Source organism: Saccopteryx bilineata, chromosome 2 (genome assembly GCF_036850765.1).
Source record: "Saccopteryx bilineata isolate mSacBil1 chromosome 2, mSacBil1_pri_phased_curated, whole genome shotgun sequence".
NCBI lineage: Eukaryota > Metazoa > Chordata > Mammalia > Chiroptera > Emballonuridae > Saccopteryx > Saccopteryx bilineata.
The window spans coordinates 35,261,734-35,288,028 of NC_089491.1; the positions used below are offsets into that span (position 1 = coordinate 35,261,734).

At 41.6% G+C, this 26,295-nt stretch overlaps 1 protein-coding gene across 1 annotated transcript in view; it reads right to left on the bottom strand.

The window, feature by feature from the left end:
• Positions 1-23,180, bottom strand: part of TDRD7 (tudor domain containing 7) — an 81,345-nt gene extending 58,165 nt beyond the window's left edge. The window contains exons 1-4 of the mRNA XM_066256695.1: positions 23,017-23,180; positions 8,235-8,447; positions 5,428-5,569; positions 3,910-4,114 (exon numbers count right to left, since the gene is read on the bottom strand). Of these exons, the coding sequence (XP_066112792.1) occupies positions 3,910-4,114; positions 5,428-5,569; positions 8,235-8,441 (554 nt within the window). The 5' untranslated portion in view covers positions 8,442-8,447; positions 23,017-23,180. The remainder of the gene's footprint in view (positions 1-3,909; positions 4,115-5,427; positions 5,570-8,234; positions 8,448-23,016) is intronic.
• Between the last annotated feature and the right edge of the window lie 3,115 nt (positions 23,181-26,295).

The following is a 26,295-nucleotide window of genomic DNA, read 5'->3' on the forward strand; positions in this document are numbered from 1 at the left end:
CATTAAAGTCTCTGTGGCTTCGAGACCCTGAGGTCGCCAGCTTGAGTGCGGGCTCATCTGGTTTGAGCAAAAGCTCACCAGGTTCGACCCAAGGTCACTGGCTCGAGCAAGGGGTTACTCGGTCTGCTGAAGGCCCACGGTCAAGGCACATATGAGAAAGCAATGAACAACTAAGGTCTCACAATGAAAAACTGATGATTGATGCTTCTCATCTCTCTCCGTTCCTGTCTGTCTGTCCCTGACTATCCCTCTCTCTGCCTCTCTCTCTGTCCCTGTAAAAAAAATTAAAAAATAAATAAATAAAAGAAAAAAAAGTATCTGTGGCACTGAACAGTAAAACTAGTCATTAAAATATTTCAAAATGAGCTGAAATAAAAATATACCTCATTTGAGCTTTCATGTTTCATAGACACCCAGAGAAGATGTATTAAAAACTAAATTTAAACTAGGACTATAAAAGAACTTGGAGGTCAGATTTCCAATTAATCACCTTTAAGGAACTATTTAAGTATTAAATGCATGAAATAATAAACTAAAAAAAAACAAAAACAAAACAAAACAAAATTAAAAACAACAAAAATCTTGCAAAAAATAAGCAGTTGAACACAAAGACTATTTTGGAATATAACCAAAAACATGAAGGATTTGCATCACTATATATTAAAATGTATTATAATGTTACATTTAAAATAGTTGGACAGATACATGAAAGTTGTAGAGAGCTATGAAACACTCAATTTACATTATATGTTAGCACATGACAAAGGTGGCATTTCAAACAAGAGCGGGGATTGCTCAAATTACTTAGAAAAAATAAACAGATTTCCCACCTCATACTTCCACAAAAATAATTTTTATATGAATTATATTGTATATACAAACTATAGAAATGATCCCTGAAAGTATAGTCTTTTATATTGTATATAGAGCAAGATTCTTCCAAATAGCACAAATAAACAAACCACATGTAGAGACAGAAATAATTTGTATTCATGTCTGTCTTCCTCACTAGAGACTCCAAGTGTCTTAATTACCTGTGTTCCCAGTGCTTGGTACATACAAGGAAGAGTGAATGTTGTAGGAATAAAATGATATAAACTTTGTGGCTGACAGTTCTTTTATTTCCTTTCAGTACTAGAAAATCATGTCACTTTCTTCCTCCATGGTTGTGGATGAGAAATCCACTGTCATTAAAACTGGTATTCCCCTATAGGAGATGTGCTATTTCTCTCTGGCTGTTTTCAAGATGTTTTCTTTGTCTTTAGTTTTCAGAAATTTAATTATGAGATGTCCTTAGCCAAATCTGAGATATTTTCAGCCATTATGCCTTCAAATACTCATTCAAGATAAACTATTGTTCTATCTTCAAGTTTACTGATTCTTTCCTCTGTCACATTCATCCTGCTACTGAGCTTATCCAGAGCATTTTTTATTTTGGTGTTGCATTTTTCCATACTGTGCTTTACATTTGGTTCTTTTTCTCTATGTTCTATTTCTTTGGTGAATTTTCTTTTATTTTCATTTTTTTTTGAAAATCCTTGCCCTTGCTCGTGGAAATACTTTTATGACAGCTGCCTTAAAATCCTTGTCAGATAATTCTAACATTTGATTCATTTTGCTGTGTGTGCCTGTTGATTATCTATTCTCACTCAAGCTGTCATTTTCCTGCTTCTTTTTTTTTTTTTTTTTTTTTTTCTGAAGCTGGAAATGGGGAGAGACAGACAGACTCCCGCATGCGTCCGACCGGGATCCACCCAGCACGCCCACCAGGGGTGATGCTCTGCCCCTCCGGGGCATCGCTCTGCCGCAACCAGAGCCACTCTAGCGCCTGGGGCAGAGGCCAAGGAGCCATCCCCAGCGCCCAGGCCATCCTTGCTCCAATGGAGCCGTGGCTGCGGGAGGGGAAGAGAGAGACAGAGAGGAAGGAGGGGGTGGGGGTGGAGAAGCAAATGGGCGCCTCTCCCATGTGCCCTGGCCAGGAATCAAACCCGGGTCCCCCGCACGCCAGGCCAACGCTCTACCGCTGAGCCAACCAGCCAGGGCTTCCTGCTTCTTGGTGCAATGATTTTTTTTTTTTTTTTGGTATCCTGGACTTTAGGACATATGTTAGGAGACTGTTGATCATATTTAAATGTCTTATTTTAGCAGGTAGTTACTCTGTTTGGGTTTAGCACATAGCCCCTGACCCACTTTTACAGGACGCAGTTCCATTGATAACTTAGTTTAAGGGCCCTTATGATACTATTCTGGTGTGGTACATTCATCTGTTGCTGCTGGGGCTCCTGCCTGGTTTCTGCAGATGCTGCCCATGGGAGCCGAATGCCCTTGGCCTGGTGCGTCTAGGTGGGAGTGGTAAAGCACACTGGGCTGCAAGTCAGAGAGCACCAACTTGGGCCCACTATTTAGGCTGATGGCAGCACCCCCCCACACACACACACACCCTACCCACACTCAATCACTGCTGGTGCTACCTGCAGGGACGGAAGACACTTACTGGATTGCTCAGTGACACCAAGTGAGGGGTGGGAAACACCGATCATGGGGTCGAGAATGCTCCCGTGACCCCACAATCCAGGACTTGATTTTGCTATCATTTTATAGATCCAATTAAAAAATAGGACTTTGAAATTTGAAACTTAGGCATGCAACTAGAGGTGACAATCATACCTCAGTCATACACTGAACCCAACCAATGCTCTGGATCAAGATCCAACTTTTAATTATGTATTTACTTTCTAGACCTTACCAAAATTATAATAACCAAAATCATCATTATGGCAAATATTTAAGGGTTACTTTATAAATAGACACCATTATGGCAAATATTTAAGGGTTACTTTATAAAAAAACCAAAATACAAAAAAATTAAGACCCTTTTACCTAACTTTAAAAAATTATTTCTAAATATTCTATTACTGAGGTGGAAGGGTACCTGTATGTGGGGGAGAACTATGTGTGTGGGAGGAACTTACACAAAATGGAATTTTTAACACTAAATTAAAGAAATTTGATACAACAAAATTTGTTTTGTAAAGGCACAAACCGACGGGACAAAGTCATACTGACGCGTCTGTATCAGGAGTAGGCCAACTTTTTGTGTGAAGGTCCTTTAGTCCATACTCCAGACTTCCCAGGCCATACTCCCTCTGCACCACTCCTCAACTCTGCCGCTATGCAAAAGCTACCACAGATGCTGTAGAAACAACGGAATGTAGCTGTGTTCCTATAACACTTTCTTTACAGAAAACAGGCAATGGGCTAGATTTGGCCTATGGGTTGTAGTTTGCTTACCTGAGTGACTTCATACAACCATAAAATTTAAAGCCAGAAAAGAAATTTGAGATCACCTTGTTAACATTTTATTGGCCAAATGAGGACACCACAGCCCCAAAAGATACAATCATTTCACTAATTTCCCCTGGCTTGTGAACAGCAGCAACCAAACTAAGACTTCAAGGCTGTGTGATTATCGCCAGCGCAGTGTTCTGACGCACAGGTGTATTACCTTACTGTATTATTATGGATCGAGCACTGGAGCACAGTAGAGTGTGCAAATCAATCAGATTTTATTTAAAACTTACAAAATTAATTATAAGAAAGGTTTTCAAAAAAGTTGTAAATTATGCTGAAATAGCACCTTAGAACAACTTGGGAGAGTTCTTAAAATGAACTTCACAAGGAAAGGCAACCAAAAATGTGGAGAAAATATGAAATGGAGCTGTTCAGAGAGTAACAATCATGCAGCCCGGAAAAGCAGACTTACTAGTAACGCTGCATTTCTCTACTACAGTTGAACTTACAGTAGATAAAACAGAAAGCATTTTTTTCTTACCCTGAACATACATTTTTTAACTCTTATTACCCTGGGTTCACTACACATCTCTTTTTAGCCAGGCAAAGTGCAAATACCTGTTGTTGATCACATGCCTCTGCACTGGAACATCTTTGAATACTTCGCTTCCAACATTTGTATGTAATGCATAAGGCGGTATTTCAGCATCAGACTTAACTCCAAGAGAGTTTCCTCTGTCTCTTGACAGTGCTAAATTAGGCTTTTTGCTGACAGACAAATCTGAAGAAAATCCTGGTTGTCTGAGAGTTGCTTTTGGTTTTCCTATAAAGTCAGACATACAGAATGGAACCAATTAGCTTCCCAAGCCCTAGTTTCATTATGTCACTTCCCTGTCCAGATGTTTTCTATGGGTCTCTACTCTCAGAGCAGTGTGTAAGGACATGAGAAAGTTGCTATGTGAGTGTTGGTCAGTAGGGGAAGAGTAGATTGGTGAGACTAGCCAGTTACCTTACCTCTACTTACCAACTAACATACCAGCGGCGGCCACCTCACATTATTACAATGCAGCACACTCCACCCTGTCTCAGTCCTCCCATCTCTTCTCCATCAATTTAAGCTCTTCCACTCAAGGTTCAAGTCTCCTCTGCATCATAAAGCCCTCCATTGCCATTTTCACTCACCTGAAATGCTTGCTGTGGCATTTAGGCATTTTTTAAATGAAAATTATATTTAATGAGGTGACATTAATCAATAAGAGTACACAGGTTTCAAGTAAACATCTCTATAGCATTTTAACTGTGGATTGCTTTGTGTGACCATCACCAAAGTCAGATCATTTTCCATCACCATATATTTGCCCCTCTTTACTTCCCTTCCCCATCCTCTTCCCCCTGGTAGCCACTTCACTTTTATCTATGTCCATGAGTCTCAGTTCTATATCCCATCTATGTGTGAAATCATATAGTTCTTATGTTTTTCTGATTTACTTATTTCACTCGGTATGTATAATGTTCTCAAGGTTTATTCATATTGTCGTAAAAGCAATAGGTCATCATTTCTTATGGCTGGGTAGTATAGGCATTTACTCTTTTCTATTATCACTGCACTATTTCTTGAGAGTTTGGTTTTAGAACCGATTGTAAGCTCCCTGAGACGAGTGTTTAGTAAACACAGGCTGAGGTACCTATATAACACCTTTGTGTATTGTATAATTCACATTTGTTTTGTTTTTTAAATAGAGGATTTATATTAAAAGACAATATTTGCTAAATAAGACCTACAATTATAGGTTCTTGGTTCATCTAACACTCTGGATGAGGTTTTCCCTCAAATAACCTAAAAGATAATTAAAATATTTTAAATTAAAAAGATAATTTAAAAAGATTAAAAAATTAAAATCTACTCTGAGATATTTCATATTGAGTAAGGACTGCATTTAGTAAGTCATGCTCACCATATTCATTTAATTTCAAATGTAAATACTAGCTTCAGGATTTCACTGTTGACATATGAATGTTAACAAATACAAGTGTTTATCATGCATACAAGCAATATTTCCATAATTCCACATAATTCCATATGTCAGTGTATTCACAGATAGGCTTAAAATGTTTTAGCATGTCAAAAGATCTTACCTTCTAGGAAAAATGGCAGGGTTTTCTTGACTCTCATCTGACAGTTAACCTGCCGTCCAGTTTTCCTTTTTGAACTTCTCTGACGAGCCACAAGCTGAGCGATTCTCGCAGTTTCTGTGCAGGCCACAGCGTAACAGGTGATCTGCCCAGGTAAGGCAAAGTGAGAGGAGAGACATTTCTCAGGTACACCGGTGCTTAGAAGCCAATTTTTTTTTTATTGATTTAAATTTATTGTGCTTACATAGATTCAAGTGTCCCACCGAATACAGAGGCCAATTTTTAAAAGTGGATTTTAATGAGTTTACATGTCCCAAATCAAGCTGTATGAAAATATTTGTGCCTCTCTCTCTGACGTTAGAGCAAAATGATACTCTCTACAGAGAAATCAAGTACAGTCTAGCACATGGAATTATATTCTTTGCTTAAATTAAAAATTTCATTTATTCCTTAAACAGGTATTTATTAAGTAACTATAGGGCACTAGGTACTATGGAATTAACAAATAAACCAAAACAGACCTGTAAGCTACACATATTATCTCATATAATCTGTGAGATAAGTTTTATTCTGTTTTATACAATGGGAAAATAGAGGCTCAAGAAAGTTAGCAACCTCCCAAGTCACACAGCTAGGCTATGTCTTTGAATCCAAAGTAAGTCCTCATAACTGCTATGTTGCATTACCTTCCAAAGACCACTAACTCTAGTCTTGCCACTGTATAGATTAGTTGGGCGATTTAGGACGAATCAATTTACCTCCTTAATCTCAGTATTTACAGCTATAAAACAGGGTTTACATCTGGCGTTTTCCAACTGTTCAATGGAACCATAGGGTTCCACGGAGGTGCCTCAGAGCCTCACAGTGGCAAGGGTGCAAAGGTCAGGCAGGGCAAGTAGAGGCTGGGACCCTCTGCTCCTGCTTAAAGCACAACAACTTAGCTTTCCATCTTTTAAAAAACTGGTGTGACACATACAATATTTGAAAAATATCTGAAAAACGTATGTAGACTATTAGGACTAGATGATCTCTAAAGCCCCATCTAGCCTGTAAGTCTTTGATTCTAAGTTGAAATGAGGAGCAGGAAAGCAAAAACAAGCCAAAACATGTTTCTATTCTTTGGCTCAGTATTTCTATTCCAGAAAATATATTACAAAAATTCAAAAGAAGAAAAAGTTACATACTCAAATATGTGCAATAGGGGCTATTAGTAGTAAAAATCTGTAAACATTAAAAATGTCCAAAATAAGAAAATAAAGAGTAAATTCTAGTTTAGTAACTATATGAAGTATTATTAATTTATTAATTCATTCAGATATTTTATCATTTTATCATTCAGACATTCAACACATTTATTAAGCACCAACTAACTATTCGGGATGAAAACCAGTATCTCATCTTCAAGAAACGTATGAAGGAAAAAGAGAGAAACAAAGGGACTGGCTAGAAAACACTGTCAAGTAGTACGTTGGATGTATCACCAGGTGCCCAGTGGACCAAAAGGACGGCTTAAATCTCTCTGGGAGACTCCGGGATGCTGAAGAAAGCTTTATTATTAATATAATATTTAACTAACTTATACTTGCTCTTATAAAAATTATTACAGCTTAGGCGAAGCTCCCCTTTTAGACCATTCTCCTGATTCTGGGCCCCTGTTCCCTCCTCCACTCACTGCCTCCCCTAGTCACTGCAAGCAGAAGAGAAACTACTATAAATTTTGGTGAGAAATACTTCATACTTGTTCTATATATGTAAATATACCCAGAAAAATATACTGTTTTGGGGGTGGGTGTTCTTGCTTATCTTCCGGGTGACGGTTTTAATCCATATCTTTCATACTGTACCTTGGGCAGATACCAAGAAGTGCACCTCCTGGGTCGCAGGGTAAGGACAATAAAAATTTTACTTGCTAACAACAAGGTCCCCATGTTATACAAAAATATTCCTCCAGAGAATATAAATATGAATATATAATATTATTCTAGAGAAACTAAAGCATTTGAACTTATAGAACAACACGATCATACTGGCGTGAAGGCAAGACAAGACTAGAGAGAGACAAGACTAAAGACAGGGAGAGCAGTAGGGAGGGCCCTTTAACAATCCAATGCTAAATGACCGAGTAGAGACAGCAGGAATAGATATGAGTAAGGTCTAGCGATGAGAATTTAAACGGGTTTGTTAGTTTGGTAACAGGAGGTCATTAGCACTTTGAGTAGTGAATTTTTTTCATGCTTGCTGACCCCGGGAGTGAGTTTTTTTTTTTCAAAAAATGAAATTAGTTCCAGTTCCAGTTTTATTAACTTAAAATCATGTTTGTTTGATAACCAATTTATGGAAACAAGAAGAACATACATTTGCCTTTTTTTAATGTTGCCTTACACATTTTTAAAATAAAAATTTTGTACGATCTTACTCTGGATGGTCAGGAAGCACGAGGACGTACATGAGCATTTGCACTGCTAAAAGGGTTCGTCACCTGGGGAAACAGTTGCAGCAAGGTAGTAGTGGAGGGGGTGATATTTAGACAGTTAGGGTCTCCAGTACAGTTAATGTTTGGATGTTGAAACTGGGTAAATTTTAATTTTAAAACTTCTTATTTAATGTGGTTAACATCTTATTTTTACACGTAAAGAATCTGAGGGGTTAACCGAAGTAGCCAGAATCTGGGTGGCTGTGTGTGGATGCTGGTCTCTGTCACTACCAATCCCAAAGCACTCAGACTTCTGTCACAGGCAGGAGACTGAAAGTGCCGGGCAGGCAATGAAGGATTGGTCTGACTTTTCTGACGCGCACAAGTACCTCCTTACCTCACCAGACCTACTGGTCTCGATCCTGACAACTGTTGGCACGCTTCTCAGATAGGCTTCCAGTGTAGGGTAACCTAACTGCTTGAAGGGGATCCAGTCTCCGGTCAAGGATCTGTACTCTCCCTGCAGCCGAGGCAATGCTACTCCGTTCTTATGAGACTGCAGGACAGCTCGCAGCATTTTTGAAACCAGATCTGCTTCCAGCATCTTCACCTACAAGAGCACAATAGAAGATTACTGTGAGATGATCATTAGCCTGTGAATTCAGGTAGATTCCCAGAGCTCACACTTGTTAGAGTATTCCATCAACGGTTACTGGATAGTTTCTGTCCTATCACAATGCAGAGCAGTAACTGCTAGGGTAGAGAAAAGCACAGAATATTATGAGACCACAGGGGAAGTCAGAAAGGCATGAAGACTAGCCTGCAGACGGAAGATATCAGGGAATGTTTCCAGATGAGGGGAACCCCAAATGGAAACCTAAAGAACGAGAGGAAATCAGCCAGGCAAGGAGGAAAAGGGTGTGTGTGTGTGTGGGGGGGTGTAGATTGGAAGAGGTAACAGACGCAGGTAAAGGGAACAGGAAGTGCAAAAGACACAGTGGTAAGAGAGAAGCACGTAGTTGGTTCTGAAAATTCCAGGCAGTTAAGTGGCTGGACATGGCTGAACAAAGATTCCAAGCTAAGGACTGAAAGATAGGGATGGGAGAGGACGGAAGAGGCAAACCAGAAGAGATTATCACATTCCACTAATAAATTTGCATTTTTGCCAAAAGTAATGCAGTACTTTGAAGGGATTTTAAATGGGGGTGGAGATTTTAGGAATGGCATTATTCAGTAGCAGGGAAGAGAGATTAGAAGGAGAAAAACTAATAATGACTTCTAAGAATACTTAGAAATGTTAAAGGACCTAGGAACAGGGCCTTGGGAATAAACAAAAAAATCAACTAGAGAGGTAATTAGGAAGTGAAATCAACTAGAATTGATCAACTGGTTTAGATGATGAAGGAGGTTCTTATTGCAGAAGCATTTGGATAGTAATGACCCACACTGAGATGGGTTTGCAATAAAGGAAGAAAGGGACTTAATTTTGGACAGAGGTACTGGGGATGCTCACAGGGCAGCCACAGAGATATACTTACCAGGAACTTTAGTTAGAGGCCTGACCTCATTATAGATTGCTGGCCTTCAGCAATACCACATGGTATTTGGTGACTAGGGAGCCAAAAACAAAGTAAAGGATTGACCTCTGTAGACAACTGTCATTTAAAGAATGGGCAGAGGAAAAAGGACCTATAAAAGACTGAGTGAAAGGGACCAAAGAAATGGAAGTAGAAAAAAGGTAGAATCACAGTGTCAGAAAAACAAGTGGAAAGAACCAAGGAGAAGGCATGTTCAAAAGTGTCACAGCAGCAGATAAGTCAAGTGAGAGGGGAAAAAGGTGACTACTGAATTTTGGTACCTAGGAATTCCATGAGGACCCTGGCTAAGAATTTTCATTGATCAGTAATAGTTATGTTTCAAAATTAACCACTCAAATTTTCTTTACACTAATGGTAAGCAGAATGAAGGTACATTTGGAAAATGACATTAGTCATTTATTAAATGAAGGAGAAAGGGAAGCCATGGATAACTTGTTATATTTTTCTTCAACAGTGCTATCCAAAAGAATTTCTGTAATGACAAAAATGCTTTATATCTGTGCAGTCCAATGTGGTAGCCAATACCCACATGAACTACTAATAAGCACTTGAAATGTGGCCAACATGACTAAGGAACTGGATTTTAATTTAATTTAAATTAAATATAGCTATTAGATACCATATTGGACAGCAGAAAATTCTATCAATTTTCTCATTTGTCCTTTTGAAAAAGGAGACAAAATATCAGCTCAACATGGGTACTTTTCATTATAAATAATACTCGAATGACAGCAAGTTTTAAGTGGCAAATAACCTAAGTATTCATCTTGTACTTCCTTTCACTAGACATTAACTTTTTTCAAATTGTCACCACCAACACCAACATTTCATTAATACCACAATCTAGGAAAGCCCTATATTGGATCTATATTTTTATTCTCTCTGTAGGTAGATAGACAGACACATACACATGTATATACATACGTATTTATACATAGAAAAATCTTTCATTTAGGTGTAATTTACATAAAATAAAATTCAATCTTATGTGTAACATTTATTGAGTTTTGAAAAATATACACACTTATGCACTCATCATCACCACAATCAACATACAGACATGTCCATCATCAAAAAGTTGCCTCACGTGGGGTGCATAATTATGTGAAAGTAAAGTGTACAATAATAGCTCAGCGAGTGAGAGAGGAGAGCTAAGAGTATGCCACTGGAAGGTTCTTATGCTGTACATAAAGTAGTATAATATTATTTGAAAGTGGAATGTGATAAAGATGTAAATTGTGAACAATATGGCAACCACTATTTTTTTTTGACAGAGACAGAGAGAGGGACAGAAAGGGACAGACAGACAGGAAGGGAGAGAGATAAGAAGCATCAATTCCTCGTTGCAGCAGTTTAGTTGTTCATTGATTGCTTTCTCATATGTGCCTTGACCAGAGGGCTCCAGGTGAGCCAGTGAGCCCTTGCTCAAGCCAGCGACCTTGGGCTCAAGCTGGTGAGCCTGTGCTCAAGCTGGCGACCTTGGGGTTCAAACCTGGTCCTCCGCATCCTAGTCTGACGCTCTATCCACTGTGCCACTACCTGGTCAGGCATCACTAAATTTTTTTAAAGAGGTAAAACTAATAAACCAGTAGTAAAGATAAAACAGTAAAAAATTCAATAAAAAAAGCAGGCAAAAATAACAACAACAACAAAGAATAGATAGGGCAATTAGAAAACAGCTAGCAAAAGGGTAGATTTAAAACCAACCATACCAATAGTTATATTAAGTGTAAATGGCCAAAATATGACAATAAAAAGTTACAGATTGGCAGAGTGGCTATATAAAAAACCCATTTATATATAAATACATTAACCAAAAAAGGTTAATAAAAAGGGTTTTAAAGGTTAAAAGTAAAAAAAGACAGAAAAATATATACCATGCTAATACATGACTATATTATCAGTATACTATCAGAACACGAAATATTGCCAGGGATAAAGAGAGACATTATACAATAATTAAGGAGTTAATTCATCAGAAACACATAACCATCCTAAGTGAGACTGCACCTAACACCGGAACTTCAAAACACATGAAGCAAAACCAATAAAGCTCAAAGAATGAATAGACAGATTCATAGTTATGGTTGGAAACTTCACAACTCCTTTCTCAGTAACTGGTAGAGTCAGTAAACAAAATATCAGTAAGGATATGGAAGAGCTGAACAACTCTATCAACCAAACCAATCTAATTGACATTTACAGAATTCTCCACTCCAATGACAGAATACACATTCAAGAGCATATGGTACATTCATCAAGATGGAATATATCCTGAAACTTAAAACAATCCTTGACCAATTTAGAATACCTGAAATTACACAAAGGGTATATTACAACCAGAACAAAGTTAAATTAGGTATCAATAACATCAATATATATAGGCAAATTTAATGATACACTTTAAAAATTAACCAAGAATCAAAGAGGAAGGCTCCTCCAAGTCAGAACATACTTTTAAACAAATGAAGACACCATATATAAAAATTTACTTGTTGTAGTAAAAGCAGTATTTACAGAAAAATTTACAGCATTATACAGTTATACTAGAACAGAGTATCTGATCTAAATCATTAAATCACTATTAAATCACTGATCTAATCTACACTGTTGAGAAAAAAGAGCAAATTATGTAAGTAGAGGAAGGAAATAATAAACATGAGAGCAAAATAAATATTGAAGTGATGAAACAGATCTATAATAAATAGAAAAAAAAAGTAGAGAAAAAAATGAAAACAAAACTCATTTTTTTAAAACAAGAAAATCGATAAACTTCCAGGCAGATTAATCAAGGAAAAGAACACATAAATTGCCAATAATGGGATTGAAAAGGGGGCCATCAGTTTATCAGGAAGACATAACAATCCTATAGACATTTAAAAGAGAATATTATGATCAAGTTATGCCAATAAATTAGATACATTAATTGAAACACAAATTTAAAAGCTTATCCAAGAAGAAATGGATAATCTTAATATCCCTGTATCTATCAGAGAAACTGAATTTGTATCAATAGTTGAAAACCTTCGTATAAGGAAAACTTAAAGCCAAGAAGGCTTTATTGGTAAATTATACCTCACTCTTAAGGAAGAATTAATACCACTTCTACACACTTTCTTCCAGAAAATAGAGGGAAAGGCACCATTCCTGAACTGATTTTATGAGGCCAGCATTATGCTGACACCAAAACCAGGCAGGCATTACAAGAAAAGCACAGACCAGTATCCCTCATGAACATGAATGCAAACATTTCCTAACAAAATATTACTCCATCAAATCCAACGATATGTAAGAGGGGCAGCTTATGATGTTGGTTTGAAAGGGCAGGCCTAACCCTATCTTAGAAACTAATTAGAGGTTTGTCCTATGGGCTGCCCTACATGAAAGCCTCCTTCCACTCCTTCCACCCTCCGGAGGACAATTCTAGATCACTTTCTCAGAAATGCCCCCCTCTCTTATTTCTGCTCTGAAACATCTGCCAGCAGGGACCTCTCAAATGGGGCACTTAATAATTTGGGGTGTAGAGGGGAAGGCCCCAACTCCCCCCCCCACACACACACACACAGGCTGTCTGACTGCCTCTGAGTATATAGTAAAAGCTGGGAAGCTTTGCCCGATGCTTGGTTCCTTAATTCCACCCTCTTTAAATGTGTCTTTTTTTTGGGGACCTAGATTCTTCCAAGAGATGCCTTTTAGCCTGTATTCTAATAATCCTATCCTTCTGCCCCAACGCTCAGATATGTTTCATGTACATACAGCATATGGATTTACAGTGAACAACTGATAATAAAATTGAATAAATAAAAAACCAGTGCTAATATATGTAGCACAAAAGTGCTGATCCATATTTTTCACTTTTCCCATCTCCTGTAACCATGCGTTTGTCTAGCTTCCTTTAAGGGCAACTGGTGGATATTTTTTCCTAAATTATGCTTCTCAACCTGACCTGAGACAGGTTCATGCCATACACACATATGCCAGTTTCACTCTCTAATGTGCCTATCATCATAGTTAAAACCCAAATAAGTTTACTACTTCCTTGATTTAACTTCATTTGGGGGAGGACTAAGGGTTTGTACAAGGTTGTGCCTGTGCCTCCTCTTGCTTGTGACCCTAAATTCAATACCACTATGTAGAGGGCACTTATTTTCCTGGGACAAATCCCTTCTCCTGGGCCTTGGTCTCTCTATCTGTAAGAGGAAGGGGTTTGGTATTAGTGGTTCTCAACTTCCCACCAAAACCACCACATGATACAAGAATATAGACAGACTGGTGGACATCCACAATTCTGCCACTGCTCACCAGATCCACGGTGAACACCTCAATCCACTCTATGCCAGCGTCCTGGCTGGCATGGGGCACCTGCCTCCTAGCTGGTTTCTCTACTTCCACTTCACTTCCTAGAATCTGTTCTCCGTAACACAGCTAGAGTGATCCTTATATATCATACATCCTATCACATCATTTCTCTGCTCAAAACTCTCTAAGGGCTTCCTGACTTATTCAGACAAAGGCTAAAGTTTTCACAGGGCCATACACAACCCGTGCCCACCCCACTTCTCTGACCTCAATTCCTCCTTCCCTTTTTTTCACTCATTTCACTCCACCCAGGCCAGCCTCCTTCCTTCTCCTGGTACATGCCCTAGATAGATTCACATTAGGGCTTTTGTACTTGCCGTTCCCTCCGCGTGGCAAGTCCTTGCTCCAAGGTTTCACACAGTTCACCGCTGCCCCTTCGGGTATTTGCTCAAATGTCACCTTCTCAGTAAGGCCTCCCCTGGCCGCCCAATTCAAAGTCAGAGCTGTTATGCCTGCTGATCAGCTCTCCCTACTCCCCTTCCCTTAGCTCACTCCTTAGCACTTACACCATCACCAAATACTTGTCTTTATTTGACCTCACCACCTATCTCCCCAACCTGAATGTAAGCTCCAGGAAAGCAGGCATTTGTCAAGTTTTGGTCACTGCTGAATCTCTAGTGTCTAGCCCACAAAAAGAGCTCAATAAACAAAAACAAAATAAATGAGAAATTCTCCATATACCGAACACCACTGCTTTTCTCTCCTGCTCACTAAAATATATGCATGTGAACTTTTAAAGGAATAATCTTTATTTAAAGAATTGTTTGCAAATTTTAATGATTGTTATAAACTAAGACAGCCAACTGCGTCATGAAGCTGTCATTGAGAACTATCAGGAGGATTATTTCTGGGCCTTTCTACCCTGCAACAGTTCTCCCGGGCAGGCTCAGGTCAGGGCCCAGCGTCGCTGCAAGGAGTCACACATTCCGATGAGCAGTAGGCATTGCTTGAATACTGGTGTCTCATGTGTATTCCTGTTTTTCAAATAATGGGCAGATACCATTGGGATTCACAAACCCAAAGTGATACTGAATTCACAACAGCTTTGGGTAGTGATATATTTTATCAATCAATAGACACTAGTGTGTGAGGTTTCACAAAGTTTTTTACAAAGCTAACAACAAAGGGACCTTATACTTGAGAAGGCTGGGAAGCAATGCTTGACCACACAGCTGCAGTCTGAACTGAGTATCCCTCTGCTTCCACTCTCTACCCCCTGCCTTTTAAAAAATATGCTATTTTCATGGAATACTATAATTCTCTATTTGCAAACAACTTTTTGGAGAGAAGGAAAGTTTCTTCGACTGTAAAGGCTGAGAATCTCAAAGCTGGTGAGGAGTAGCTCAGCATAGTAAAACTTGGAATGGTAAGTGTGATTGTATGTCTTATTCAGATGTATGTCTTGATCTCATGCTTGTCAATTTCTTCCAGTCTGGCTTGCAATCCCTACATTAGCAATATCACTTTGGGCACTGAACAAAAAGAAAGTTTTGCCCTGCCGGTTGGCTCAGTGGTAGAGCGTCAGCCTGGCGTGCAGGAGTCCCGGGTTCGATTCCCAGCCAGGGCAACACAGGAGAAGCGCCCATCTGCTTCTCCACCCCTCCCCCTCTCCTTCCTCTCTGTCTCTCTCTTCCCCTCCCGCAGCCAAGGCTCCATTGGAGCGAAAGTTGGCCAAGGCGCTGAGGATGGCTCTGTGGCCTCTGCCTCAGGCGCTAGAATGGCTCTGGTTGCAACAGAGCAACGCCCCAGATGGGCAGAGCATCGCCCCTGGTGGGTGTGCCGGGTGGATCCCGGTCGGGCGCATGTGGGAGTCTGTCTGACTGCCTCCCCGTTTCCAGTTTCAGAAAAATACAAAAAAATAAAAAAATAAAAAGAAAGCTTTACAACTAGAGCTTAAACCAGGTGTCCCCAAACTACAGCCTACGAGCTGCATGCGGCCCCGAGGCCATTTATCTGCCCCCCCCCCCCCCGCCGCACTTTCGGAAGGGGCACCTCTTTCACTGGTGGTCAGTGAGAGGAGCACTGTATGTGGCGGCCCTCCAACAGTCTGAGGGACAGTGAACTGGCCCCCTGTGTAAAAAGTTTGGGGACCCCTGGTAAACAAACACATTATTATTTTCTAATCTGTAGTGGTTCAAAATGCTCTTAAGTTTTGTTAACCTCTTGGTTATCGTGGCATATTTTGAGATTTCCTAAAGATGGCAATTACACCGAGAACTTTTATAAAAGGTACAGTATATAAGAATACTTTCCTCTAACTATAAAAATCAGTTTACCATCTTGGACGTTATTCATTAGAAACAAAAAGGAAGTTTATCACAGGATTTTCAACTCTTAGTGTCTCAATGGCAAACCTTTAGGCATCTTCCCAAAAATTAAGTTTGAAGTTTCTCTTAAAGTTGCCAATTTGATCTTTCAAATTTCTTCTCCTTTATTTCTGTTCTCTAAAAGTATTGTGATAAATACAATTTAAAGTTTAAGAAAATTCAAATTACTTTTATTTTGAGAATGTTATGCAAGCCCTGGTGAACCACAGGTTAGGCCAGGCTGGGAGAAATAAAATTGGCCATCTCTGTTTTAGACCATAGGTTCTCAGGTTAAAAGACTTAAGTGTTTCCCTAGACAACAAAGGGGCTTAAGGGAGCTATTTTGGCTGAGTAAGAATCCTAAACAGTAAAGTGGAGGTGGGTCTGAAAAATTAATCAAGAGTTTTTGATTTAAAAAAAACTGACCAAGGTCAGCAAGCAAAGGCCACAGTCGAGGAAGAAGAAACTGGTCACAACAAATCACAACACATTGCACTTGACTTTCATTTCCTCCTCCTCACTCTGTTTCCTCCTCCTTTCTTTGCCTCTCTTTCTGAATGAGAAGTGTCAAAAGTAGTTATATGTGCTCACCACAATATCTGGCATTCAGTAGTTACTTAAAAACAGTTCTCTAATGGCGTGGATGGGAAACTACCTATGAATATATGTTTTAAATGGCTAAGAGCACAAAGACATGAGCATTGATGTATTAGAAAAATTTTTAGTATGCCATTAAATTTGAAAAACCAGAATCGTCTCAGGTTTTCTTACTTCCCTCACTAACATACTTACAACCTGGAAAGCTTGGTAAGAAAGCCACTGGATCTCTTTTAAGATCTCTCAACCTACACAGTAGGCAAAAAAATCACTTACTGCTTTGGCAAATGGACTCTCAGCAGAGATTCCCTGCCAGACTTCAACCGCACAATGTCCCCCAAGCCTGCCTGGCTGAGGAAAGCAGCAGGGATAGGGGCCCAACGTCAGCAAGCGCAGCTGAGAGTTGCATGGAATTCTAGTGGGCACCTTCACACCATCTCCTCCAAACTCTTCAGTTTACAGCTGAGGAAACTGAGGCCCAGGGTAAACATTCCAGGTCTCACATATTTTTATGGCCAGAACCATAACAAAAACCCAGGTCTTCTGGCTCCCAAACCTGGAGCTTCTTTTCGGGCAGCTGCTCCAAATGTAGAGTGGAGTAGGCTTCTGAGAATAAGTTTGGCTTAGGGTACGCTCAGAGGCAGATTTAACAGCGGGCACACCATTAAAGCGGCATGTCCCTGGGCCCCAGCTTCTGAAGGGCCCCGCAAAACCCCAACTTTACACTTTTTTCTAGTGACATCAAGTTTAAGGGGCCCAATATTTTCTCCTGCACCTGGGGCCTCAACCGACCTTAATCCGCCTCCAGTACGCTGACAGCAACACTGGGGGATGCTAGCAACTCGCCTGACATCAAACAGGGACCTGCCACATTCTGACTGAAGGGTGTGGCATCCAAAAGAACTGACAACTGTTGTAAAAATTCAATGGTGACAACTGATAATTTTTTATCCTTTCATTCCTCTCTTTTCTCTTTGATACACAAGTAACCATGAGTGCCCCACAGTGCTGGTATGTACAAGGAGTGGGGCAAGAAGTAGGGGAAAGTAATGACAACCTTTAGAAAAGTAGGTTTAAACAATTTCAATAGCCTAAAACAATTCTCACATCCAAAACTGTATTTTGGAAATTCACAACTTTTCTCTTTAATACAACTAAAAATAGTCCCAAGAAAAGAGTCTTGTTCTAAAGAACCTGGTTTTGGTGTCCTCTAGCTCCATGCCTTCACCACTGACTGATCTTCCCTGGCTCAGTCATTTGATTTTATCTGCTTCCTTCGCCTGAGTTTCCTCACTGCCGGTGCCCAAAGACCTTACTTAGCCATGTTGTCCGGCTCTCACCTATGCTTCCTCTTCTCTAAGGAGTTCTCTTTTCTCAACTATTCCCAAATGTACTATTTGGCTCATCTTCCTCATTGTATTTTTCATGTCATAAATTTGAGTTGTAGAGTGGCACTAAACCCCCAAAATAAATCTGAAGAATTATTAGGGTACACTGATATCATCAAGTAATCTCTTTTACCTTCCTTGGTCAGCTACTCAATTTGCAGTATCTCCTCAGGACATAAACCTCTGGCAACTGGATGCCTTTATCCTTGAAGACACCATTTTAGTAACAAACCAGCCTCTGAAGTTCCAGAATGTCTGCACTGAAAAGATCTTAGATATCATCCCAAACCCCTCATTTTACAAAACCATACACTGAGCCTAAGAGAGGAAAGGCTTTTTGCCTAAGACCCTTCCCCGTCCTGCAACAGTTTAACATGTTATCTTTGTCACCAATTATAGTCTACTTTTTACCACTTGAATTACTCATTTATCAATTTTTTTAAAAAAAGTAATTAATGGCTGAGGTGGTGGTATACTTCCATATAGTATCTCTACCAACCAGTTTTTTTTATTACTATAATTTCAAACTCCAAGTTATATATGCATTACTAGTTTCATACTATAATTATGTATAAGCAAGAGCTTTCCATAACTCTATATACTAGAGAGGACAAACTAGTTTATTTAAGAGTGTGGATCTGAGCCTGACCACACTGATCTGAGCATCGGACTGGGATACAGAGGACCCAGGTTCGAGACCCCGAGGTCACCAGTTTGAGCGCAGGCTCATCTGGTTTGAGCAACACTCACCAGCTTGGACCCAAGGTTGCTGGCTTGAGCAAGGCATTACTCAGTCTGCTGAAGGCCCATGGTCAAGGCACACATGAGAAAGCAATTAATGAACAACTAAGGCGTCGCAACAAAAAACTGATCATTGATGCTTCTCACCTCTCTCTCCGTTCCTGTCTGTCTGACCCTGTCTATGCCTCTCTCTGACTCTCTGTCTGTTAAAAAAAAAAAAAAAAAGTGTGGCTCTTAATCCTATTTATGCTATGTAAAGCCAGAAGCCACGGCCAGACATTTTATCTGCCCAACATGCTACTAATTAGATGTGACCCTGTGAGCAAGTCACTTCAGGCCTCTTTTTCCATATGGAAGATAAGGAAGGTGGATGTAAAGCCAGTAGCCAGGGCTGCCAACAGAGCAGCCTGGCCCACGCAGGTTCGCATTGGATTCGGACAGTCGGGAAAGAAACAACGGAGCCAAAAACTGATGGGCTGTCATCTTTAATTCTAGCTTGCACCCGGCGGGCAAGTAAAAACGCACACTGGGCTCCAAAACCCACTCACATTCAGTGCAGTGCTCACAAAGCTACTGACTTATCTGAGTTTTCTAGAATCAAAGGTTTCTAGCTCACCAGACTTATTCACCTCTGTTCCCCATCAACTTCCTTCTCCCTGCACAAACTGGCTTCTCACTCAACACTCCGCCATCTTGGCTGCCTCTCCTGGCCTCTTCCATGTGGCCTTTCTCTGCTCTCCTCTCTAATGATAATCTCAGGAACCAAGAGCGCAAGCTCCCGCTCTGCCCCTATTTTATAGTGTAGAAATCCAAACCTTTAATCCAATATACAAAATAGGGAAGTCTCTAATACAAAGTCACTTATCTGGGGCATGATGGGATTGTACCACCCAACATCAAAAAGGGTGGGAAAGGCTTAATCCAAAAACCAAGCCCCAGGCTACAAGGATTCTGCCTGCCTTTAGCCCACCCCCAACACACATTAATATCACCTGGGCAACGGCCTCCACATGGGCAGCGTCATCTTTAACAAAGTGAGCATAATATATTTTATCTGCCCAACAGTGGACAAGACCCATGACTCAACTTTCCTTGGGAGTCCTTTGAGTTCTGAAATGGGGTACAAATATCTAAAGGCAACCATAGGTTTGTTTCCTCCTGACAAAGCTGCACAGCTAAAATACTGAGTTCACTTTGGGGTCATACTGGGTAACTTGTGCTGATCAGAAGCTCTAATTGGCAAATACACACATCTTCAGGTAAAAATAACAAAGTGAAGTACTTTTCAATAGCTTGTTTGAAAGACAAAACTTTTTTTAAAAACTGGCCCACTGGGGAAATAATAAAAAGCTTTAAAAGCACAAAGAAGGAGTAGAGGGTACAGAAAATCGAGTTTACATAAAGAAAGATAAATCAATTCACACAACTATGAAATTAGATTTTGCTCCCCACACTAAGGCATTTCTGTCCTTCCTGCATTTATTTGCTGACCAGGAAAGCACCCAGAAGAAAAGTACTCACTCTATGTCAAATCTCAGTTCTTGAAAATAGCGCTTGATCAAACACAGAATAGGCACATTGTTGGGCAAATAAAATGTATTATGCTCACTTTGTTAAGGATGGAGCTGCCCATGAGGAGGCCATTGCCCAGGTGATATTAATGTGTGTTGGGGGCAGGCAGAATCGTTGTAGCCTAGGGCTTGGTTTTGGGATTAAGCCTTTCCCACCCTTTTTAATGTGGGATGGTACAATCCTATCATGCCTCAGAAAGTGACTTTGTATTAGAGACTTCCCTATTTTGTATATTGGATTAAAGGTCTGGATTTCTACACCATAAAATAGGGGCAGAACGGGAGCTTACTCTCTTGGTTCCTGAAATTATTATTAGAGGAGAGAGCCAAGTGGAGAGCAGAAAGAGGCCATGTGGCCAGGAGAAGTAGCCAAGATGGCGGAGTATTGAGTGAGAGGCCAGTTTGCGCAGTTTGACGCTGGAGAAGGAAGGAGATGGGGAACAGAGGAATAAGTCTGGTGAGCTAGAAACCTTGATTCTAGGAAACTCGGATAAATCAGTAGCTTTGTGAGCACTGAATGTGAGCGGGCTTTGGAGCCCAGTGTGTGTTTTTACTTGCCCGCCAGGTGCAAGCTAGAATTAAAGACTACTGCCCACCAGTTTTTGGCTCCGTTGTTTCTTTACTGACTGTCCGAATCCAATGCGAACCTGCATGGGCAAGGCTGCTGTGATGGAAGCCCTGGCTTCTGGCTTTACACACTTGGAGTTGGATTAAAAAGTGTTTTCCTTTTACATTCAAATTAAATCTCCAACTAGATTATATTGCACAGAGAATTTAAAGAGAGGTCCTTCAAGGAGTTTAAGTCTCTTCATACAAAATACAATAGTTCATTCAGCCCATTCAACCAGTACACTTAAAAGGGCATTAGCAGGGATTATATTTCATTTCCAATCTACAGGGACTGAAATCTGAAAGCACCACCAACAGCTGCCTCACAGTGTCACTATTTTAACTAGCAAAGAGAGAGACCATGTGCCACCAAAGGACCCTACACAGCAGGCGTCCCCAAACTACGGCCCAGGCCGCAATGCGGCCCCCTGAGGCCATTTATCCAGCCCCCACTGCACTTCTGGAAGGGGCACCTCTTTCATTGGTGGTGAGAGGACCACTGTATTTGGCAGCCCTCCAATGGACTGAGGGACAGTGAACTGGCCCCCTGTGTAAAAAGTTTGGAGACCCCTGCATACAGGGCACAGCAGAAGTGGGTTCTAATCCAGCTGGCCCCAGGAGCAATTCCCTGCACCCAGCACAGTGCTTTGCATGCAGTGGATGCTCAATGAATGTCAGCTGAGTGAAACTACAAAAATCTCCATCATGTGCCTCTGTATATTACATTAAAAATGTGTTCCTGCTTCCAGGAAGTTGAAATCCAATTATGTAAATTATGGGAAGTTTGGTGGAAGGGAATTAACATTTTCTGACTAGTATTCTAAGCCAAAAGATTTACAGTAGTTATCTCACAAAAGCCACGCAGACTAAGTTAAATATTTCCATTTGATACACAGAAAACCAGGCTCAAGGAAAGTATGTAATCTATTCAAAATCACAGTAAGAGGAGAAGCCTAGATTCCAAGCCAGGTCTGCAAAGCCCAGGCTCTTTTGCAGTATGCAGCACCTACACATCATGACATCTGGGGATAAACTGGGGACTTGGGTCTAAATTTCACTTTTTGTCATTAAGCCGTTACTTATCATTAGGCAGAACACTCTTCTGCCATTTTTCTACTTGTGCAGTTGGGGATGGCAGTAAGATGCCCTAGATCAATGGTTTGTTTTGTTTTATAGGGCAGTTAACAGAATTCTTTGGTGTCAGGACTTTTTTCTAACTTAAGTATTTTCCTCTCCTGTTCAAATAATTGTAATTATTTGAGAGAGACACCCTTGGTTATCAAGGGAAACGTAATACACCCCTCAAGTGGATTACAGCACTTTTCCGTTGTGTGGGCTCCCATCCTTCTCCCATTAAGTTGAGGCTAGAAACTTAACCCTGTTGGATCCTGAAAGTTAAGAGACAACTCATTCAAGGATGCGCGTTTCCTTCCGGGCTTGGAGATCTGTACCCAGCCGGTGCTCACGGTTTGATGGAACGGACGGTGTCGTTGTCCTACATTATCTTGAACGGCCTGCACGGGCTCGTCCATTAAAGAGAAGCCCGTGCCTTCATGGAACTTAAAGCTCCCGGTGAAAAATGCGTTCACACAGCCTGGGGCTCCGGCATCCCCGGTCCCGGGCGCCAGCTGCGGCCGGTCCCGCCGGTGCCGGAAACCACTTCCTGGTCAGCCCTCCCGCCCCGTGTCCACACCCCCGCAGCTCTGAGTTTCCCAGGCGACAGGGTGTCTGTCCGATTCCCGGGTGAATGTCCCGCCCGGCCCCGAGTGGCCGGGGGAGGTTCCCATCAGAGATTTAAAACACTCGCTCTGTAACTCTAACTCCCCCGGCGCCCTGCCCGGTTTCCGGGGGTCGGGACCGCAGCATCCCTGCGGCTGCAGCCAGGAGGCCTGTCCGGGTCTGGCCGGGAACGGGGTCCCGTCAGAGACACAGGTGCGCCGCGCCGGCTCCAAACCTGGTCCCATTTCGCCCCGCCTCTTACGCGCCCTCGGCGGCAGGACTTGCGCTCACCTCGTTCCGGGGACCCACGGCCGGTCCCCGCGCCTACGGCCCTAGCTCCCGCCGCCGTCTCCGCCAGGGCTACAGCCGCAGCCACCGCCCACTTTCGGTTTCCTCGCACCGCCGGGGCTGCAGCTGCGGCTCGGTAATCACCTCAAGCTCCCGCCCCGCTCCGCTCTGCCCCGCCCCACCCGGGTCGCCCAGTGTCGGCTGTGCGCACGCGCGGGCTCCTCGGCTTCGTCAACCCACGCCGGCGTCCGCGCGTGGGAAAGGAAACCGACGCAGCCTAGCGGTTTCTGCGCGTGCCCACGCACGGGCGGAGGGCGAACGCGATTGCGGGGCGGGCTCGGGAGCGCCCCCTCATGGGCAATGCAAGTAGCGCGGGCCGGGAGTGTCGGACCCGGCTGTGCTCACCAGCCTGGGACGCGCTCCTTCTGCTGCGTCCGTCCTCCCATCAGACGTTCGGTTCAACTCTTGCTCATTTAAGTTTCATTCTGCTAGACAGCCACCCGGCTCGCTCGTTTCCTTTAGGCCTTCTTGAAGCATCACCCGTTCAAGAACGGTGGCCACACCTTCATAAACGTCAATCTCCTTCCCTCATATATTCCCTGTCTCTTCTCTGCTTTCCCTCTCCTTAACACACTAAACGTGTTTTACTATCTTCTCATGTCTACTATCCTCAAGTTAAAGATCAGTAAGCACAGGGATCTTTGTCTTGATACCTAGTCTATTCCCAGAGCCTAGAGTAGTGACTGACACATGATAAGGGTGACATAAATATTTGTCAAACTCATGCATTCATTCTAAAATTATTGAACACTTACTGTTTATTCACTTACTTCTGCACATACATTCTACCAACATCAACTGGGCATATTGGCTTATATTAAGCCAACATACGACCCAGCAATTCCATTCTCAGAGTTCACCCAAGAAAAATGAAAGCAAGCCTGACCTGTGGTGGCGCACTGGATAAAGCCTCGAGGTCGCTGGTTCAAAACCCTGAGCTTACCTGGTCAAGGCGCATATGGGAGTTGATGCTTTCTACCCCTCCCTCTTTCTCTCTCTCCCTCACTCCTCTAAAAAATGAATAAATAAAAATATTTTTTTAAAATTAAATTTTTTTTAGAAAAATGAAAGCATATGTCCACCTAAAGAACTGCACAAGAGGCCCTGGCCGGTTGGCTCAGCGGTAGAGCGTCGGCCTGGCGTGTGGGGGACCCGGGTTCGATTCCCGGCCAGGGCACATAGGAGAAGCGCCCATTTGCTTCTCCACCCCCACCCCTTCCTTCCTCTCTGTCTCTCTCTTCCCCTCCCGCAGCCAAGGCTCCATTGGAGCAAAGATGGCGCGATGGCTCCTTGGCCTCTGCCCCAGGCGCTAGAGTGGCTTTGGTCGGGGCAGAGCGAGGGGCAGAGGGGCAGAGCATCGCCAACTGGTGGGCAGAGCATCGCCCCTGGTAGGCGTGCCGGGTGGATCCCGGTCAGGCGCATGCGGGAGTCTGTCTGACTGTCTCTCCCCGTTTCCAGCTTCAGAAAAATACACACACACACAAAAAGAACTGCACAAGAACATTCATAGCAGCTTTGTTAGTAATAGCCAAACATGGAAACACAAATGTCCACCAGAAGGTGAATGGACAAAGAGTATATATTGAACACCCACTGTTAAATAAACGTTCATGGAGTGCCTACTATATGTTAAGGCACAAACCTGTGCTTGGGGAGCTTTTGATTCAGAGAAAAGATGGAGTGGTCAATTGAAAGGTAGATTGGAAGTAGATCATGGAAGGCCTGATAGTCCATGCTCAGGAGTTTGGACCTTTCCCCAAAGGCAGTGGGGACTGTTCAAAGTCTTCTTTGCACACTGTTCTCTTTTATACTCTCACCTTTAGTCCCTAAGTCTGCCCAATGCCACTCCCTGGTACTTCTCTCCATCCTGTGCTGTATTTCAGTCTGTTTCGGAGCTATTTCTCCCTTCTCTCCTTGCCAATCTGCTCCAGGCACTGCAGTGGATTTAATAGACCTAAAATACAACCAGACCCAATTTGGACTCTGCAGTACTTGTAACGTCCTCTGGTTTCGTATTTAAGATGGGAAAGATGCACAAAGCTGCTCCCCGTGGAAAGAGTGCCAGTTGGAGTAGAAAATTAGGAAAAACTCCAGAGTTCAATGTACAAAATAAATTATAAAACCAAGTGAGTTGACCCCAAGTCTGAGATCCTTTATCCTTGCAAAAAGGTTCCATGTTTGGACGGTCCTATAGATTAAGGAAAAAGGTGCTCTGCAGCATTTTTTTTTTAAATCAGCTTTACTAATGAATACTTTAGCTGTAGTAAAATTTAAATATACAGTTTGATGAATTTGAGAAATGTATTCAATTATATGTCCATTGTCACAATCAAGACAGAGAACTAGTTGATCATTCCAAAAAGTTGTGCCTTTTTATACTTCATTTTCTCCCCCTTCATCCAGCCCCTTATAGCCACAGATCTGTTTTCAGTCACTATAGCTTTGCCTTTTCTATACAGCGGGTCCTCAGGTTACAACACAGTTCCGCTCCTACAACAGTAACATAATCTGAATTTTGGTGTAAGTTGAAAATACCTTAGCCCAGTGGTCGGCAAACACATGCGGCTCTTTGGCCCCTTGAATGTGGGCGCAAAGGCCAGCTTAGGAGTACCCTAATTAAGTTAATAACAATGTACCTACCTATATAGTTTAAGTTTAAAAAATTTGGCTCTCAAAAAAAATTTCAATCGTTGTACTGTTGATATTTGGCTTTGTTGACTAAGGAGTTTGCCAACCACTGTTTAGCCTAAGTCACTTACCTATCCTGATATAGTTGTAAAATCATAATCTAGAACATAAAAACACAAACATGCTGCATTACTATGTATTTTTCTGCCATGAGCAACCATATTCATTTTGAAATACCCCTAATTTTTGTGAGCAGTATAGTTTGCCCACGTAATCCTTAAGTATGACACTAATGGTATAAGCTGAAACACACATGTCTCAATTTCTTAAAGTTTTTATGGGAGTGAGCATCATAAACTCGAAATGTCGTATGTCAAGACTGTCATAACCCGAGGACGCCTTGTAAATGGAACGATACAGTATGTAGTCTTTTGTCTCTGGCTTCTTTCACATTACGCTTTTTAGAGTCACCCATGTTGTCACATATATTAGTAATCTGCTCGTTGTGTGCATGGATATATCACAATTTGTTTATATGTTCACATTAGATACAGAGTTGTGTTGTTTCCAAATTGGGGCTATTATGAATAAAGC